This window comes from Solanum dulcamara, chromosome 5 (genome assembly GCF_947179165.1).
Source record: "Solanum dulcamara chromosome 5, daSolDulc1.2, whole genome shotgun sequence".
NCBI lineage: Eukaryota > Viridiplantae > Streptophyta > Magnoliopsida > Solanales > Solanaceae > Solanum > Solanum dulcamara.
The window spans coordinates 4,938,536-4,958,991 of NC_077241.1; the positions used below are offsets into that span (position 1 = coordinate 4,938,536).

General features: G+C 33.1%; 1 protein-coding gene and 1 pseudogene across 3 annotated transcripts; both read left to right on the top strand.

The window, feature by feature from the left end:
* Positions 1-3,392: 3,392 nt before the first annotated feature.
* Positions 3,393-11,308, top strand: LOC129888850 (autophagy-related protein 18a-like). 3 transcript variants are annotated; one of them, XM_055963890.1, is made up of 6 exons: positions 3,393-3,515; positions 4,418-4,498; positions 4,877-5,830; positions 7,022-7,223; positions 9,042-9,168; positions 10,091-10,462. In XM_055963890.1, the coding sequence occupies exons 3-6, from the start codon at positions 4,982-4,984 to the stop codon at positions 10,179-10,181; spliced, it is 1,269 nt and encodes a 422-aa protein (XP_055819865.1). In that variant the 5' UTR covers positions 3,393-3,515; positions 4,418-4,498; positions 4,877-4,981; the 3' UTR covers positions 10,182-10,462. The 3 variants fall into 3 exon arrangements, 2 of the variants coding, with proteins under 2 accessions (XP_055819865.1, XP_055819864.1); XR_008766735.1 differs by lacking the exon at positions 4,418-4,498 and adding an exon at positions 11,221-11,308 and having other exon boundaries at positions 3,394-3,515; positions 10,091-10,271; XM_055963889.1 differs by lacking the exon at positions 4,418-4,498 and having other exon boundaries at positions 3,394-3,515.
* On the top strand, positions 4,778-4,890 carry LOC129890879 (U2 spliceosomal RNA; annotated as a pseudogene).
* Positions 11,309-20,456: the final 9,148 nt, after the last annotated feature.

Consider the following 20,456-nt stretch of genomic DNA (forward strand, 5'->3'; position numbering starts at 1 on the left):
ATTGAGACCTAATTCCAAATAGAACTCAAAGTAGAGGAAGCCCTTCGTTTGGATAGGATTTTAAAAAAATTTCTTCTATTTTACAAAAGGCACCAGATTAGTGGGTAACTCTTCTATCCGTTTGGAAAGTCATTATTGTTGAAAACCTACTTAGACCACCTATTTTAGATAGAGAACCATGAGATTCTTCGCAAGATGTCTTATAATTTTTTTTTCATGGGATTGGTTGACAAAACTTAAATTTGGTTTTTGAAGAAATCAAAACAATTTATTTAAGTACAAATAATATTTTCAAAAGAGATTTTTATACTCTATATTATTTGGATCAAACTAATTAAAATGAGTTCATGATTTTATATCTTTACCTTATTTAGTTCATCTTGTATGTAATTCGAAATAGTTAAGAAAAAATAATAATAAAGTCTTTGAATTTCTTCAATTAGCTAAAAGGACTTTACAATTACATTTTTGTGATTAATTTATTTTATGGGGTTGATTTTACATGTGCGAAGATAAACGTGTGAAAACTATATCTTTTTTGTTTTCTTTTTTTTCCTTTTGTTGTTGTTATCTATGAATGCTATGCATTTTTTTTAGGGAAACTTACGTAAATATACAATATTAAAAAAATATTTACCATTTATAACAATAAAAAAATAATTTCACTGAACACTTATGATACATTTATAATACAGTTTTAATACATATTGCAGAGAACTATTTATAAAACATATATAATACAAGTTTTATAGATGGATAATACATTTATCACATATTTTAATAGACTTATAATACATTATGTTAGTTTCTTACTACACATACATAATATATATTTTAAAACACTTATAATACATTTATACTGTATGCATAATTCACTTTTAATACAAGTGTAGATTTATCATAATATTGTTATATATTGCTATAAATGGTAATAAATAAAAAATATCGCTAAAATCAGTAATTAATTTTTTAAAAGCACCCAATCAAGTAATTTTTCCTTTTTTTTATTGTTCATTTGATGTTTGATATTTGTATTGAAGCTTGACTAATCTGGAGCATAGGATTCTATTTGGGAAGAAGCATTCCCTACTCCCTACTAGGAATTTTTTTCATATTTAGGGCTAGGGATGGGCATAACTACCGAAAAATCGAACCGAACCGAACCGAACTAATTCAATTTTTCAGTGTTGATTCTTCGGTGTTTTGGTTCGGTGTCGATTTTTTTTCGAAAACTTCGATTCGTCGATTCGGTGTTCGGTGTTAGGATCACAATTCCACGATGCACCGAAGAACCGAAGTTTTATTAAATAAATATAAAATGATATTTAAAATTTTATTACTTATATATTTTGACCCAATTCCTCGATGTTATTACTTTATGTTGTTAGTTGTTACTTTAAAGTGTGAATAGCTAATTGATATTATTACTTATTAGTTAATAGCTATTTGGGTAGTGAAGTGTGAACAACAATTAATATAACTTATAACTTAAAAGACAAAGTAGGAACTATGAACTACCTTATGTCCTTTTTATTTTTCATTTGAACCAAATAATCATTTTAAAAAATATCGAAATAAATCGAATCAAAGTTGAAAAAATCTAATCGAATCGATCTAGTTTGGTTCGAAATACGGTGCACACTTTTTCAAAATCGAATATCGAAGAATCGAACCGAACTTTAGCAAAACTGAACCGAAGAACCAAACGCCCACCCCTAAAGGGCTCAAATTCAAAATTTTTGATTAACAGAGAAACAACTTCATCCACTACACTATATTTTTTTTATGGTATGAATGCTATGAATTAACTTGTACCTTGAATTATTGATGGAGTAAAGAAGAAGTTTTTTATTCTGTTATTCTTAGAAACTAATTGAAAATTGATATTCATATTTATTACTATGAATTTAAATATTGTTAAGTGAATTTAATTTTTTTTTAAAAATCATTGTTGAATGATTGTTAAAAACTTTAAATTTTGACAAATGTATTTTGTGACTTGTTAAGATTTTGACTAATTGATGATAGAGTTTTGTTGGGATGTCATTTTGAAGTTATGGTTAAGATTTGAAGTTATTTAATGAAGATTTGACGTATTTTGAATGAATTTTTGTGGTTGACATTCATAGAAATGAAACTCAATTTCATGCAAGTTTGTGTAATATTGTATAGTTTTGTCTAATGATATAAAAATATGTATAAACACTTCTTAAATATATAGGTTTGGGCATGGGGCCATGGGTATGGATGTAGGAGAAAAAAGATGGGATGAAATTTAAATTTGTCCAATAGAAAGATGCCATGTAATAATTAATAATAATAAAAAAAGATAGTCCGATGCACTAAGGTTCCCGCTATGCACAGGGTCCGAGGAAAGGCCTGACCACAAGGATCTATTGTACGCAGCCTTACCTTGCATTTCTGCCAGAGGCTGTTTCCAAGGCTTGAACCCGTGACCTCATGGTCACATGACAACAACTTTACCAGTTACTCCATGTAATAATTAATAATATTAATAATTAAAAAATAAAATGTTGTTAGTTTTAGGGGTAAAAATAGACCAAAAAGATGGACTGAAGGGTATTTTAGTTCAATAGATGGATGAGAGGTATATTTAAATATTTTCGAATAGTCTAAGAATATTTTTGACCCTTTTCCGTAGTAAGTATATAATATTGTATACAATAGACATGATTTTTTTCAATTAGCTAAAAGAACCTCAAAATTATAATTTTGTGACTAAAATGTGAAGTTGTTCGATGAAAACATAATCCATTTTGAGTGAGTTTTGTGGTTGAAGTTGTAAAGATGAAATTGAGTTTTTTGTATAGGTATGTATATCGTGCATATAAATATTGTTAATTTGTTTATTTTTGATTATGCGAGTGTAAATTAAGGGCCCGTTTGGATATACAATATGGAATCATGATTTGAATATTAACTTTTATTTTCAATTATAATTTGAATTTATTAAGTTGTATTTTTCTAACAAATTATGAAAACTATCAAAATATCTCCAATTGTTATACAATTTTACCAAACTAGCAAACCATAACTCATAATAAGATATCAAAATATCCTAAAACAACATATAGATAAATCACATACCACCTCCAATATTTATTTTATAAATAAATATTTGTGATTATAACTTTCATATACACATAAATTTTATAAAGAGCCACTAATTAATAATAATAATTAATTATTTTTTAATATAATTTTAAAAAAATATAATATCAACAATCTTTTCACGCTAAATTATGATACCAAATTACATATTCAAACATTAATTACACGCACAAGCAAAATATACCAATATAAAAATAATGCTTGTACATCAAGACTCCTAATCCAAATATTCTTCTAAAATAAATAAATAAAAATCGTTTTCTACTCTAAATACAACTGAAAAAAAATAAAATTCTCTCTTCCCTGCAAAGCAAAACCCCAAATCCCTATTTATATTAAGTCCTCCATTAATATCTCTATCTCTGAAATTTTCTGTCTTCAATGTAAGTATTAGTAGCTGTTTACTGTATCATTGATGTTCCTCTATAATTTTTTTTTTAAATTGAGATTAATGGTTTTAGTAAATTGGATTTCAAGCAAATTTCTCTTATTATGTTCATCAATGTGAGTATTTATGATTTTTTTCGACAGCCCAGTACGGTTTTATTGTTGTGTAATCAAAAAGTTATTGATTAAGAAGCTTAATCAACTTATTTTATTTATTTTGATTTGTTTTTGATTTTGTTTGTCAATAGTGAGCAAGATACTGGGTATTCGTGATTTTGTTTTGAAATTCATTTTTTTTTAGAAAACTCAGTACGGTTTTGTTCTTGTATAATCAAAAAGTTATTGCTGAAGAAGCTTAATGAGTTTAGTATTTTTTTTGTTTGTTTGTTGAGATTAATGACTTAATGAAATTGGGTGTCATGTAATTCTAGCATTTTTTTGTTAAAATTATGTTAATCAATAGCTTTTTTTTCCTGAAATTCATTTTTTTTTCGACAACCCAGTATAGTGTTATTCTTGTATAATCAGAAAGTTGTTGCTGAAGAAGCTTAATGAGCTTAGTAACAGTGGTTTTGCTGGAATGGTGTTGTTAGATCAATGGCTTCATTAAATTGGGTGTCATGTAATTCTAGCGAATTTTATTTGATTATGTTCATTAATAGCGTGGAGGATACTATGAATTCATGATTTCTTTTTTAGCTTAATTTTTTTTCCGGCAATCTAGTACAGTTTTATTTTTGTATAATGATCAGAAAGTGATCGCTGAAGCTTACTGAGTTTATAATAGTACTGGGGTGGATGACCAGCTGTTCTGTTGTAATTGTTTATCTGTTCATGAAATTGATGTATTTTTATAGTGTTAGTGTATTTATTAGTTTTTTTGGCGCGGATTGTACAGTTCAGGGGAGCTAATTCATATATGTTGAAGAAAGAATAAAGAAGGACAACACACCCTGCATCACTCACTTTTGTAGATGGAGTATTTGTCTTTCCTCCCCTCCAAATATTTTAAGTATTATTTGGTAGAACAACATGATTTGAATCTTTTAACGAAATATTTTGGATGTAATGATCTGATATCACTTCCATTGAGTCTACCCAATTGGCCACCAGTAGGGAGAACCAATTGAGCCTGTTTAGCATATCTTAATGAAAAAACTAATTTTGATTTTGTTGTAGCACTTTCTTTTGAAGATCTTTTTATTTTTTTTCCTTTTGAAGATGTATTAATCAATGCTTATATGGATAGAGCTAATTTATGCCTTCCTTGGCCTTTTGGCTAAGATCAAGTTTAGTGTCAGATCTTATCAGTTTGATAATTATACATCTAGTTTTAATTTTTATCTTTCTGATGCAGATTGATGACCGTCTATGTGGTGTGAGTATCAGATAGAAAACATTATCCATTTAGCTTTAAACTTAAGCTTTATACAGCTCTAAGTTTTCTTCCTAATCCCTGTCCATGGCCACTGTTTCCCCTCTCCCCTCACCATTTCAGCACCCAAATACTAGTTCAAAGTTTTCATCACCAATGCTTCAACCTTACGTAGAGCAACTAGAAGATCAAGACAAGCAACAGCTTCAGCCACAACAAGCTGCTGTTGGACAGGTAAATAATGATCCTAAGCAGAGTCACCTTAATCCATGCCCTAACCATGTCTTCATTGATAAAGCAATCTCAACTCTATACCGTGTTTCCTTCAATCAAAATGGTAGCTGTTTCGCCATTGGCACTGATTGCGGCATTAGAGTCTATAGCTGTGACCCTTTCTGTGAGATGTTTCGACGATACTTTGATAATGGAGGTGGTATTGGAATTGTTGAGATGCTCTTCAGAAGTAATATACTAGTCTTCGTGGGAAATGGAGATAATCCACAATATCCTCGAAACAAGGTCATAATTTGGGATGACCATCAAAGCCGCTGCATTGGAGAGCTCCGTTTCAGGTCGGCTGTGCGTGGTGTGCGGCTTCGACGGGACTGCATCGTAGTTATACTTGAGCAGAAGATATTTATATATAATTTTGCTGATGTGAAGCTCGTCCACCAGATTGAGACAATTTCAAATCCAAAAGGACTCTGTGAAATTTCACAACTGGCTGTATCACCTGTGCTGGTGTGCCCTGGGTTGCAAAATGGTCAAGTTCGGGTTGAGCATTTCACATCAAAAAGGACTAAGTTTATCTTTGCACATGATTCTAGGATTGCAGCTTTTGCTCTTAGTCATGAGGGGCATGTGCTGGCAACAGCAAGTATCAAGGGTACTCTTATCCGGATTTTCAGCACACAGGATGGTACATTGTTACAGGAGGTACGATTTTGAATGTTGTTTAGTTCAGTCCAAGATATTTCATATTCTTTTATTACAAAGCTTCATAAGTAGTAGTAGCATTTTTCGTATTTTTCTCTTTCACAAGTATGAATAGTTTGTAGCTACTGGATTGCAAATTTGACCTTGTCAAAGTACTTCATCTATCCAGCATATCTGTCCTTATCTCCATTTTGTAACTCTCCTTGATCAAAACATGATGCTTTGATGTCATTTGCTTATGATAAACATGGATAGGTTAATGGCTTTGTTGTTTTGAATTTCCTCGACTTTCGCTTCTAGCCTTCTACTCTCAAGTAAACTGTCCCTATATAGCATTTTCTAATGTCTCAAAATTACCTATTGATTCTTTATTCTGTGTTCCTCGTGATCCATGATTCAGAAAGTCTTAGGATGCATTTGGTACTCAGTGTGCACTCTTTCTTTGTTTTTTTGATAATGGTAACTGCATATTCAGTGTGCACTCCTTGCTTGCCTCTGCCTTGAATATTAACCTTTGGTTATTAACAGATTGTAATTTATTAAAACTGGATGTAGAAGTTTCTTCTTCTATATAAATCTCCATTCGTATGTGCCTTTTGCTTGCAACATTCCTTGTCAACCTCCATTTGGGTCAAATCTGGATATTGCACGAACAGTTCTAGAGTGGAGGAAAGCTAGATGTTTCTTCATCACCTATTTTATCTTGAAGTGGATGTAGAGTTAATGAACATAATGTTGTTAATATTTGCCAATTCCTTATATTTTCTTTTTATTCTTCAAATTCTGCTATAATTACAAATGTCATTTTTATTATTGTTTTCCGTTGACATATCAGATATAGATCCATAATTACAAATGTCATTTTTATTATTGTTTTCCGTTGACATATCAGATGAGAACCGTACGTGAGACTTCCGCCTCATACGGCTCCGTCCCGAGCTTCCGTCGTCGGCCTTGGCAGATCCATAATTACAAATGTCATTTTTATTATTGTTTTCCGTTGACATATCGGATATATAGATTGTATAAGATTGTAATGTTTTGATGGTTTTCTTTTTCTACTTTGCTTGCTAAGGGATTTCTTAATCCATACACATAAATGACAAGCTAGATTGAGTCTTTTTAACTTTCCCTTGCACCAATTAAACAATGTTTTTGAGATGTCTAGTTTTGTAAATCACATGGATCCAGGTAAGGAGAGGTGCTGATAGAGCAGAAATTCACAGTGTTTCATTTGATCCAACTGCTCAGTGGCTAGCAGTCTCTAGTGACAAAGGCACAGTTCATGTTTTTAGGCTCAAGGTCAATCTGGGGAATCAGGATAAGACAAGAACTACTCCTAATTTCCGTGTTACTTTGGCTGCATCGAGTTCACCACTTTCCTTCATCAAAGGTATGGTTCCTTTGTGATACACATTTAACATTTTCTGATTTCTCTGTGTGTGTGTGTGTTGCAAACAGTTGTGCAGAATTCAATCATAAACACTAATTATTTGACCGTTGCTCTGGATGCCTTGTAAGTATTGTTCAGCATTAGGGATGGATGTCCTCACCATGAGCTTATAGAAGAAACTACGGCAACTTATCACATGCAAATATTCTTTGAATGATAGTTAACAGTTGTAGGCTTGTTCAGCTGATAAATGCTCCAGAGCAGTTAGCATAGACAGCAACAGCCTACTTGCTTAACATCTTTCCATTAGAACCCCAACTTAATCTTCCATTATACACTTCATCTTGACCAATTGGCCTAAGATCTAGACACCTTAAACTAAGTATCTGATCCCACATTAGGTACTTGCAGTTTTTACACATCTAAAATCTAGTTGCCAAAAGGAAAACTATCCAGGTTGTCATCTTGCTGTATCTAAATTGTCCCTTGCATTTAAACAACCATAGTTGTCTTTTGATTTAATAACTAAGCTTGCATCTAATGTCATCTACCTATTTTGGTCTCTTAACATCTTTATGAGGCCATCAACCAAGCTCTGGAGACTCAAGCTTTGACCCTTTGCCACTCAATATGGAGTTTTCTTTATAGCTTGGAAACATATAAAGCATATGATTCAACAGAGTCTAAATAAAGGGTAGGGGGGAAGCAAATTCATGATTTACTAATTTATTTCAATATATCTTTTTGGATTTCTTGCTGTACAATTACGAAGTATATGACATTTGTTTCTTCCTCTCTGTTGAATATAGAGGAATTTTCTTTCACTATATAGACCAAACTAAGGGAAATAACACTAGTACTAACTTGGCTTTTTCTCGACCCATCTTTCATCCCCATTTCACTCAGAAGGCTTTCAATTTGGGTTACCCTCTAGATTAGATTCTCTCTTATTTTGTTTGTTGTGAACGTTAGTTCACTCGTTCCTTGTTAACATTCCCCTTTCCCTAATATATCCAGTGAAACTATGTACTAACGGCATGCAAGTCATTTTTTAATTTTCAGGGGTTCTCTAAATTTTGCATTATTCTACTCATGTTCACCTCATATGAGAATTGAGATACCACTTCTATAAAAACCTTTCTTCCCTGTCCTGAACGGACATTTTACATACCCCTGAACTTTCCTGCACAAAAGTATATGCCTTCTTGGTCTATTTATTACAGTTCCAGATAAATATTTCTAACCTCAAGGTGGAGTTGATACTCGTTAAATTTTAGCTTTTTCTAGTACAGTAGTATTATCCGTAACTTATTTAAACACCCACATTTGCTATTAAATAGATTAACTTTCATGCTCCTGGAGATTAATAATGAAGGATCTATGTTAGCGCACAAGTTTTGCCTGGCAATTTTTGCTTTATTTGAGTCTAACGAATTGGGATTACTTGTTCTTTTCTCTGATATATTGGAGGATCATTAGAGGTGAGTAACTCGTTGTAATAAGGTTGTTTAAAATGGAAAAGGAGTTATCTTTGACTTTGGTGATTCACGCGCATCAATCAACTACACCTTAATCACAGAGCTGGGGCTGTATTTTCATAATAACTATTTTTAATTTGGTGGTCAACCAATCACAGCCTCCTCTTTTATCGTACTTGAGATCGGCTACCATGCACTGTAATTCACATGCATACTCAATAATATTCTGTTTTACTTCTCTGAAATGGCCTTGAAAATGTTTAACATGAAGCTTTGAGTCGATAACTTCTTTGCTCCTGTTACTTTTCTCAGGCTCTGAATTTGGATTTCATTTTGGCAGGAGTACTTCCAAAGTATTTTAGCTCAGAATGGTCTGTGGCTCAATTCAAATTGCCCGGAGATTCTGAGTACATTGTTACTTTTGGTCATGAAAAGAATACATTGTTAATTCTTGGCTTGGAAGGAAGGTAGGCCCACTTCTCTGAGAATTTTGTGGCATATATTACATAATATTTTTCTTGTAGTACATATAAATACCTATACTTCCAACAAAAGGTCCGTGTTGGAGGACAGAGAGAATTAAGCACAGACCTCGCATTGTCTCAATTATGCTTTTCTTGTTTTAACAGATGAAATTGACAAAATACTGGGCGACGTGTCAGAGTATAAAGAATTTTAACCTACCTGTGTATTGATATATATGTAGTCAGAGAGAATTAAGCACAGACCTCACATTGTCTCTATTATGCTTTTCTTGTTTTAACAGATGAAATTGACAAAATATAGTGCAACGTGTCACAGAGTATAAAGAATTTTAACCTAACTGTGTATTGATATACATGTAGTGTACTATTAGCAATGGGTATGTAGAAAACAGTTTAGAGTGACGATAAGTAGAAAGTGCCATAGCATTAACTTCTCAGTGCCTGCTACTTAAGGAGTAAAGAGAATGCTAATATGGCGGTTCACCATCATTTTTTGGGTTGAAGAAGATAAATTCAATTCATGCACATAGATTTAATACCAAAAAATTAGAACCAACAAAATAACAAAGATAAGAGATTGATTTAAGAAGTAATATGGTCTTCCTTACTCTTTTGTGTTTTCTTCCACTACTAAAGCTGTTTTCCCAGCGGAGATTTTTGACGTGTGTGATTGACCGTCTAACTTTTCCCTTCGTTTGTTGAAGTATTTCTCACCCACATAAACACAATTTCACTTCTCTTTCAACTATTAATTTGGTTTTTCCTATGTATGTTTTTGGACGTGCGTGAATGGCTTTTTAAACTCTTCCAAAGAGACTGGAATATGCACTCTCTACATACATTTACTTCTCTTGGTAAGATTTGCTTGGTCAAATTATTGATATGTGATTAACTTGTCATGCAGCTTTATTAGATGCAAGTTCGACCCAGCCTCTGGCAAAGAGATGACTCAGTTGGAAATTCACAACTTTCTGAAGTCCAAAAAGGCCTCGTGATGGAACCTTTGGATCGGCTTTCCTGTCTATGCAAGGAAGTATTTGCTTCCCTTAGTTGCACCTGCTTTCCTAGTCGTGGTATACGTTGTTGTAAGTATCGTGTATATATATATATATATATATATACTTGACACGGTAAATCGGTAGCCATAACCAATAACTTTGAACAAGTTGATGTAAAGAACGTCGACTTATTAGTATTCTAACAAAACTATAAGATTGAGTTTAGAACCACAACTGTTACTAGTAAAATATATGCTTTTAATAATTCTTTGTTGCTCAGGTTTTTGCTTCATTTACCTTATTTGTACTATGGGCATTGGGCAGAGGAATTTGATGATTTTTCTTCACTTTTTAGGACCTAAGTTTTGGCTGATTCTAATTTTAATACGACAGTACCATTTCTTTTCTACTTGAGTTGAATGTCTTTTGAAAATTCTCTCTCTACTTCCACGAAAAAGAGGTAAGGTCTGCATACGGTCTACTCTCTCCACCGAGTTTGTTGTTGATTTTGGACACCTGTTTTGCTCAAAAAGAATTTTTTAGGGCTTCATTTGGAGACAAATAAAGACTTATTATAGCAAGAGGTCTCATTACTATTAATGATCATTTTTTAACATAAATTCTTCAACATTAAGCTTCATTTTTATTCTTAATCATTGTGATGATAAGATTAAAAAAATGTTAAAATTTTTGTGATGAAAATATTAAAATTGTTTGTTGTCACTGGTGAAGTGCTTGACAAGTAGTCTGCTAAAGATGAATTAATGTCTTTTGTGCTTCTAGATAGTCTTTTTGATGAAGACCTTTCATCTACTTTTTTTTTAGATAACAGTAGTGTTCGGATCTTAACTATTTCATCGAATATGTACGTCATTTTACCATCATAGGTACCGGATGTTTTATCAACCAAAGTTTATTCATATAAAAAAATTACTAAAATTATTAATAAAAAAAATTACATTTGAACTCATAAATTTAAGGTATTATGGATTGATAAACTTAACAATGGGTACTATTTTTGAACAACTTGGAACAGGATCTTGTTTTCACGGGCATTTCAGTTGGTTCAAAGACACTACAAACAAACTATTACAGACGGTTGATGCTTCTGGAGTTTGCTCATACCGCTTATTATGAGCATGAAAAATAATGATTAAATCGTATTTAATTCTAGTCGGTAGTAGAACTCTAAATATTAAATTCATCAAATAAAAATCTTGGATCCGCTTTTGTTTTCCAACTTCTTTCTCAATGATTGTTTTAGCGTATTAGTGCACAAAGTCTTCGTTAAATAACTACATAATATATAGTGCATCACACATATCTCTAACATTTTCTTGAATAACCACCAAAGGTTATGATGCAGTGGATATGATCGTTTTTTTCTTAATCAGAGATTTTGAGTTTTAACTATGAATATGGAAAAAAATTTGATAGGAAAGTGCTTTCTCCCAAATGAGGCCCTCATGGCAAGAATCTATATTAGTCGATCTCTAATGTAGGTATCGGATACCATATTAAAAAATCCAAAAAAAATAAAAATTCTTTGAATATTAGAATTCACGTGCAATACTTTTCTAGAGTAACACGAAACCCTAATTTACTCGTAGACAATTGCTTGTATGACTTGACATAGTTCTACAACCATAACAAAATGTAATAGATACAATGCATGATATGATGATCATGACAATAGAATAAAATATATATACTAGTAAAACACTTACACGCGTTTACGTTATAATTCTGAATTCTAATCATAAATTTGTAACGTTATTACAGATAATATAAAAAAGAAATCGATCGATTATATATGGATGTGTCATTAATACTAATAATATATATTAGAGTACTTGAAGTATGATGCAAGTAATATAACAACCTTCTAGGAAGCTAATCTTGTTATTTTCTCCTAAATAGTCGATTAAAACGCAAAATAAACCATAGGATAGGGTTGAATGTCAAGATTAATTAGAAGACTAGTTTCAAAATGCAATGGATACAAAAATATAATTTATACGCATTTACGTCTTAATTCTGATAAATTTGTACGAATATCGTTACATATATATAACATAAAAGATGTGTCAATATATATATGTACTAAATAGTATACATTAAACTTGAAGTATTAGGCAAGTAAAATACCAATCTTCTTGGAAACTAATCTTGTTATTTTCTCCTAGCCTCCATATAATCATTCAGGGCATAAGTAAACTATATTGAACTAGACTATTCCTTGTGTAGATGTAGTGGCTATTTATGTAATACAACTTGTATATAGGGATTTGTATACTATATAATAGTCCAATAAAAATCACAACAAGAAACAATTCTATTTTTTTAAAAGGGATAATGCATAAATACTCCCGAACTATGACCGAAATTCCAGCGATACACCTTAATCTAACTAAGGTTCAATTACCCCCTAAACTATTTTAAAATATAATAAATACGCCCTAAAAGTTAGCGTGGCACAGAGAGTGTGCACACTCTCTCGAAGGCAAGTGATGGGTGCAAAAAATTTGACACGTGTCCTTTTTTAATTGATAACTTTATAATTAGTTAGTACACATAATTATTGATACTAAAACTTATAATTATTTAATTATTTTCACTTATTTCTATGTGAAATATTTTAATATTTCTTCCCAAGTTTGAACTTTTTTTCTTTCATTAATTTCTTATCATTTCACTTTTAATTATTTTTAAAAACTTTTGTGGATTTTTTTAAAAAATAATTAAAAATTATCCTTTAATTTTAATGTTTTAATTAATTTTTTCACTTATTTTGATATTTATTCGAAATTAATTTATTTTAAATACAAGGCATTTTGAATTAAATTTGAAATCAAATCAAAAGGAAAGACAAAGAAAATAAAAGGAGTAAATAGAATCAATAGAAAAAGGGAATGAATAATGGTAAAAAATTTTTTTAAAAAGTTTAAATATAAGGAAATTTCTTTTTTTAAATAAATAAATAAATTATATGTAATAACTTAATTTAAATACAAGGCATTTTGAATTAAATTTGAAATCAAATCAAAAGGAAAGACAAAGAAAATAAAAGGAGTAAATAGAATCAATAGAAAAAGGGAATGAATGATGGTAAAAAAAATTTAAAAAAAGTTTAAATATAAGGAAATTTCTTTTTTTAAAATAAATAAATAAATTATATGTAATAACTTAATTTAAATACACGATAAAGAAAATAAAGGATTTAAAAAGAATTAAAAAATAAATAAAATTATTTTTTTAAAAAAATAAAAAATATATATTTGCTGATGGAGCAGCGTGTGTGTACAAACACAATCAACTTACTTAGTTAAAGGTGCCACGTCAGCATAAAAGGTACACGAAAATAAGGAAAAAAAGAGTTCGGGGGGTGGGGGTGGGTAATAGAACCCTAGTTAAGTTAAGGTGTATCCTTGAGATTTCGAACATAGTTTAGGGGCTTTTTAGTGTATATTGACTATACACTTTTGACTTCTGCCTCTTCCCTTCTAACTTCTCGACGACTCTCTAGTCAGCAGAAAGCAGCAGCCGTCCGCCGTCGCCGCTCATCTGCTCCACTGCGCCTCACCACGCCAGCGCTCCAGCAAACTCCGACTCGTCTGTTCATCGGTCTGAGACAGCTTTCAGTACTCCGTGTTTCGGTCATCGGTCGGAGTTCTCATTCTGCAGGAAGAAATAGTTTTGACTGATTATCGAGCTGGCCATTTTATTACCCGAGCATCAGCCAGATCTGCTTTCGACATCGCAGTCACTCTTCTCACTCAAATCTCTAAAGCTGAAGATGAAGCAACATGAGCTTCTTTGAGTTTTCATATTTTTCATATTTTTGACGTTTCTACCTGAAACTCTCGAATTTTACTAATTTTCTTAGCTTTCATATACACCATTCTCTATCAGTTCCTTTTGTTCTATTTTATCTTTGATATTTGCAGGAATAGGAGTATTTGTTTCCTCTGCAGTTTTTAGCTTGTTGGGTTTGGAGTTGTTTTAAATACACCCCATTTGTTTGATAAATTGTCTAAGAGGAAAAAGAGCTTGTTGGTAAGCCGACGTGAACAGTACTCCGAAGTGAATAGTATTTTTCAGTGACAATCAGGTTCATTTCAACTGGAGTTGGTACCTCCGGTTTTCGATTTCCATATCTTTCCATATCTATTCTTTGTTTATACACTTGTAATTACATTTTTTTGACTTTAGACCTTAGAATAATTTAGTAGTTCATACACATTTTTGTGGCTTTGGATAGTGATGGTAGACTAGGGTTATGTTCTCGCTCAGGGATGGGGACGGAGACAAGGATAAGGAGGGGTAAGTGGGTTAAAGGAGCGTCTAGACTGAGAGTAGGTTCTTGGAACATTGGGATGTTAATGGAAAAATCCATAGAGCTAGTTAAAATTCTAAAAAAGAGGAAGATTAATATAGCCTATGTCCAAGAGACCAAATGGATAGGTTCTAAAACTAAGGAGGTAGACGGGTATAAGGTTTGGTTCTCTGGTTGATCGAAGTATAGGAATGAGGTAGACATTTTAGTAGACAGTGATTTAAAAGATCAGGTGGTGGAGGTTAGGAGAGTCACTGATAGGATGATGTCGATTAAGGTGGTCATTGAAGGGATCACGTTGAACATTATTAGTGCTTATGCGTCGCAAGCGGACTTAAGCGAGGAGGTTAAGAAGCGCTTTTGGGAGGATTTGGATAAATTAGTGGGAGGCATACCGCCTACTGAGAAGCTTTTCATGGGAGGGGATTTCAATGGGCACATCAGGTCTATTTCGGGAGGGTATGATGATGTGCATGAAGGCTTTGACTTCGGAGACAGATATGGAGGTGGAGTCTCACTTTTGAATTTCGCAAGAGCTTTTAGGCTGGTGATAGGCAATTCGAGTTTTTCAAAGAAGGAGGACCATTTGGTAACCTTCCGTAGTTCGGTGGCTAAGACCCAGATAGATTTTCTACTCCTTAGGAAGGATGATAAAGGTCTGTGCAAAGACTGTAAGGTCATTCCAATCGACAACCTTACAACCCGACATAAGCTCTTGGTGATGGATTTATGGATCAAGATGACGAGGAAGAAGATGGTCGGGGATGACCGACCTAGGATCAGATGGGGGAGTTTGACCACGGCTAGTACCCTATAGATGGAAAAGAAATTGAAGGATATGAGGGCCTGAGATAGTAATGGGGATGCGAACAATATGTGGGATAGGACGGCTAGTTGTATTAGAGTTGTAGCAAGGGAAGTGTTGGGAGTCTCGACAGGTAGTCGTAGTCGACATCGAGAGGACTGGTGGTGGAATGGAGAAGTGTAAGGGAAGGTGGAAGCAAAGAAGATGACTTATGTGAAGTTGATAGAAAGCAAGGATGAGGTGGAGAAGTGGACGAATATGGAACTTTATAAGACAGCAAGGAAGGAGGTGAATTCGGCGGTTTCGATGGCAAAAACAATAGTTTTTGAACGTCTTTATGCTAAACTAGAAAACAAAGGCGGGGATAGAAAATTGTTTAGGCTAGTCAGGGCACAGGAGAGAAGGGTACGCGATGTAGACCAAGTGAAATGCATTAAGGACGAGCATGGAAAAATATTGGTAGAGGAGACCCTCATTAGACAGAGATTGCAGTCATACTTCCATAAACTCTTGAATAAAGAAGGGGACAGAGAGTTTGTGTTGGGAGATTTGGAACATACAGGGAGGCGTCATGATTTTGGGGGTTGTAGGAGTATTACGTTCGAGGAGGTTAAGGGTGCTATTCGTAGGATTCTCTATGAAAGAGCGACCGGACTTGACAAGATTCCTAGGAAGTTTTGGAAGAGCGCGAGCTCGGTAGGTTTGGAGTGGCTTACCAGGTTATTTAATATCATCCTTAAGACAGCAACGATTACCGAAGAATGGAGGTTGAGCGTAATGATCCCCCTATACAAAAACAAAAGGGATATCCAGAGCTACGACAACTATAAAGGTATCAAGCTTCTAAGCCATATTATGAAAGTGTGGGAAAGAGTGGTGGAGATAAGGGTGAGGAGAGGAGTGTCTATTTCAGAGAACCAGTTCGGATTTATGCTGGTACGCTTAACTACAGAAGTCATCCATCTTATGAGGAGACTGGTGGAGCAGTATAGGGAGAGGAAAAGGGACTTGCATATGGTATTCATCGACCTAGAAAAAGGCTTAGAATAAAGTTCCACGAGAGATACTGTGGAGATGTCTAGAGGCTAAAGATGTATCGGTGGGGTACATTAGGGTGATCAAGGACATGTATGAGGGTGCCAAAATCAGGGTAAGGAAAGTCGGAGGGGACTCAGAGCACTTTCCAGTTGTGATGGGGCTTAGTCCGTTTTTATTTGCCTTAGTGATGGATAGATTGACGCGACAAATTCAAGGTGAGGTGTCATGGTGTATGCTTTTTGCGGATGACATAGTCCTGATCGATGAGACTCATAGTGGAGTTAATGCTAAGTTGGAGGATTGGAGACATACCTTAGAGTCTAAAGGGTTTGAGCTGAGTAGGACCAACATAGAGTACTTAGAGTGCAAGTTCAGTGAGATACCTCAGGAGGTTGGCGCGGAAGTTAGGCTTGGTGACCAGGCCATCCAAAAGAAAAGTAGTTTCAAGTACCTTGAGTCTATCATGCAAGGCAGCGGGGAGATTGACGAGGATGTCACACACCGTATTGGGGAAGGGTGGATGAAATAGAGGCTTGCTTCCGGTGTGCTATGCGACAAGAGGGTGCCACTACAACTTAAGGGCAAGTTCTACAAAGTGGTGGTTAGATCGACTATGTTATATGGGGCGGAGTGTTGGCCAGTTAAGGTCTCTTACGTTCAAAAGATGAAAGTTATCGAGATGAGAATGTTGAGATGGATATGTGGGCATACCAGGAGCGACAAGATTAGGAACGAGGCTATTCGGGACAAGGGAGGAGTGACCTCGGTGGAAGACAAGATGTGAGAAATGCGACTGAGATGGTTTGGGCATGTGAAGAGGAGAGATCCAGATGCCCCAGTGCGGAGGTGTGCAAGGTTGGCCATGGATGATTTCAGAAGAGGTAGGGGTAGGCCAAAGAAATATTAGGGAGAGGTGATTAGACAGGACAAGGCGCAACTGCAGCTTACCGAGGACATGACCTTAGATAGGAGGGTGTGGAGGACCCACATTATGGTAGAAAGCTAGTACATAGTCACGTTAGTCTACCTTATTAGTAGGTGCAAGCGCACTATAATTTCTTATTCTCTGATGTCTGCTATTATCTATTACTTTCCGTACTTTGATTACTCTATTTTATTTGTATCGCTCCCTTATTTGCTTTACCATATCGCTTTGAACTTATTAACTTCTTAACTTCTTAGCCTTATTTAACCTCTTTTTATGCTTTATTGAGCCGAGGGTCTCCCGAAAACAACCGTCCTACCTTGATAGGAGTAAGATTTGCGTATACTTTACCCTCCCTAGACCCACGTTGTGGGATTTCACTGGATTGTTGTTGTTGTATACATTAAATATACAAACACGATATATATTACAATTAGGTCTGTGAAAGTCTAGGGTTGTTTACGTAAAATCAAACCAAATCAAAAATTAAATCAAAGTGAAGAAAAAATGGGCATATTACTGCTTTGATTTGGTTTAATTTTTATTTTAAATTTTAATTAAAAATCGATAGTGGCACTAAAACAATGCCATTTGTATCAAATGCCATATTATTAGTCGTTAATTATTGATATCTGCACCTAATATTAAAAATTTAACTCTTTTTAAATTATTCATCACTCAATAGAAACAAGTCCAAATTTACCCTCGGAACTCATTATTTTCATCAAACGTCATTCAATCGATTGAAGACAAAAATTTAAGGGAAAAGGTCTTAAAGGTCCAGATATACCCCTCAATTTTGTCATATATACCTCTACAGTTACACAAATGGCTCATATATATCCATCGTTATAAAAGTTGCTCACATATACCCCTCACCCTTAAAAAAATAGCCCACATACCCTTTTCATCTTAAGGAAGTGAAAAACTTAATTTTTTAATTTTTAATTTTTTAAAAAATTCATGTATGGGATATATTTTTTTTGAAAAAGTAAAAAATAAATAAAAAAATACATATACCCATACATGTGAATTTATTTTTTAGCAAAGTTTAGGGGTATATATATAATCTTTTTCACGCATGAATAATTTTTTAACTTCTTTGATTATCATTATTTGAGTTTTTAGTTCTTAATTTATTTTTATTTTTTCATTTTGGTGTAAATATAAGAAAAGAAAAAAAGTGAATGGAAAAAAGAGAAAAAAATAAGGAAAAAGTTTTATGCTATTTTTTTGCAGCTATGTTGTAATTTAAAATTATTTTTTTGCTGCTATATTGTAATTTAGTTTTTGTATCTATTAAAACATTGGGGCATGTATAATACGTTTTACAATAAAAGTAGTGAGAAAAATAAATTGGACCATCAAAATAATAAATTTAAATTAGCCGTTGAATAAAAACAAGTCAAAAAAATAAATTATGTGTGAGAAGGATTAAAATAAAGGGTGGCAAAATCAAACCCAACCCGTCTAACCCAACCCGACCCATTTAGTTTGGGTTGGTTATTAACATGTCCATTCATTAGCTCAACCCATTTCAACCCATAAAAAATTGGGTTAGTATGTAACCTGAATTGGCTGATGAGAAATCTTGTTAAAATATTTTAATTTTTTTTTCAATTTGGTATGTTATATATAGCCATAATAAGGAAAAAAATAAGTTTATTAGGTACTAAAATAGTTTAAAAGAACAAATAAAATAATTAAGCTTAGTAAAAATTGGGTTGGATTGGGTCTTGACCCATTATATAACCCATTATCCATCCCATTTTTACCCAATCCGTTTTGACCCAAACAAATTTGGGTTGGGTTGAGTTGGGTCTTGACCAAATTGTTGTCTTAACCCATTATGATCCTTCTAAACTTGACCAAACCCGCTCAATTGCCACCCTTACTCATCAAATATACCCCTATATGTATTGTTTTTTATATAAAAAAAACTTAGAAAAACAAATTTAAAATTGATTGTTTCACTTCTGTTAGAAGAAAATGGTATATATGTGAGCCATCTGTGTAACGGTGGGGGTATATATGAGCCATTTTCATAACGAAGGATATATCAATTCTAAATAATAAAGTTGAGGGGTATATCATACCCTTTTCCCAATTTTTAATAACTCTTTATAGTAGTTAATATTTTTAATATTCATAATACACTTGATAATTAAGAAACTAAGAAAAAAACTCTCCTTATACTAATAAATATAACAATACTCTCATAATTATATTTTAGTCCCAGAACAAGCTGAAATCGGATCCTTACTGAATAAGCGAATATGTTATTTTATTTAAAATTAATATATATATTGTACAAAGTTACGTTACTTTATACGAAGGCTCGAGTTTGATATTTGTATTGGAGTTCGATTAAATTCGAATTCTAATCGAGAGGTTTTACATATGGGGGGTAAAGAATTCCAGGTGTATAAAGATTTTTCTGAAAAAATCTTAGTAAGACCTCTTGATTGCGATTCCGTACTCAGAGAGATTCGAATTAGAAACTTTGATATTACTTGTTGGTATATGTTGTTTCCATTAATTGTTGAAATTAACCAACAAGATTATAGTAGTTGGAAAAAAAGTTATTGAGAGTTTTAGATTTTCTTGTAGTGGAATTTCAAGAAATTGTAGGTTCTTCGAGACACATTTCTTTAAGTGATTTTAGGTCTATCTCTTTTTCTTTTAAAATTTTCTCTCACCATGATTTACCTCATTTTATTGATTGATAGAGTTAATTTTTTAGATGCTCACTCAATTAATAATTATTATTGTATCTGAGATAGTCATCTTTCTTCTTGATTTCAATTTTGTTTAACAAGAAAAGTAATTTTCTGAAATATAATAACTATTAATTGAGTTATAACCATACGAGAAATCAACTCTCGACTAATACATCTAGCGATTGACACACTACTTGCTCAAATCATCTCAAGCGAGTGTTTCACATTTTATCCTCGCCGTGCTAAGCTACTTGTAACCTTTTCGTGAATGCGGTCATTGAAATCTTATTGCCACACATCCATCTTACCATCCACGTCTCTCCAATATTGTCAATTAATATTAGTACAGCCGTGTACCTCAAGATCCATAGTAGGTGAGAGCTTCTAATACACACTTTACCATTTCCCTTCTTTCTTCTTACTTTCTATAAATTCTCAAGCAAGAAAC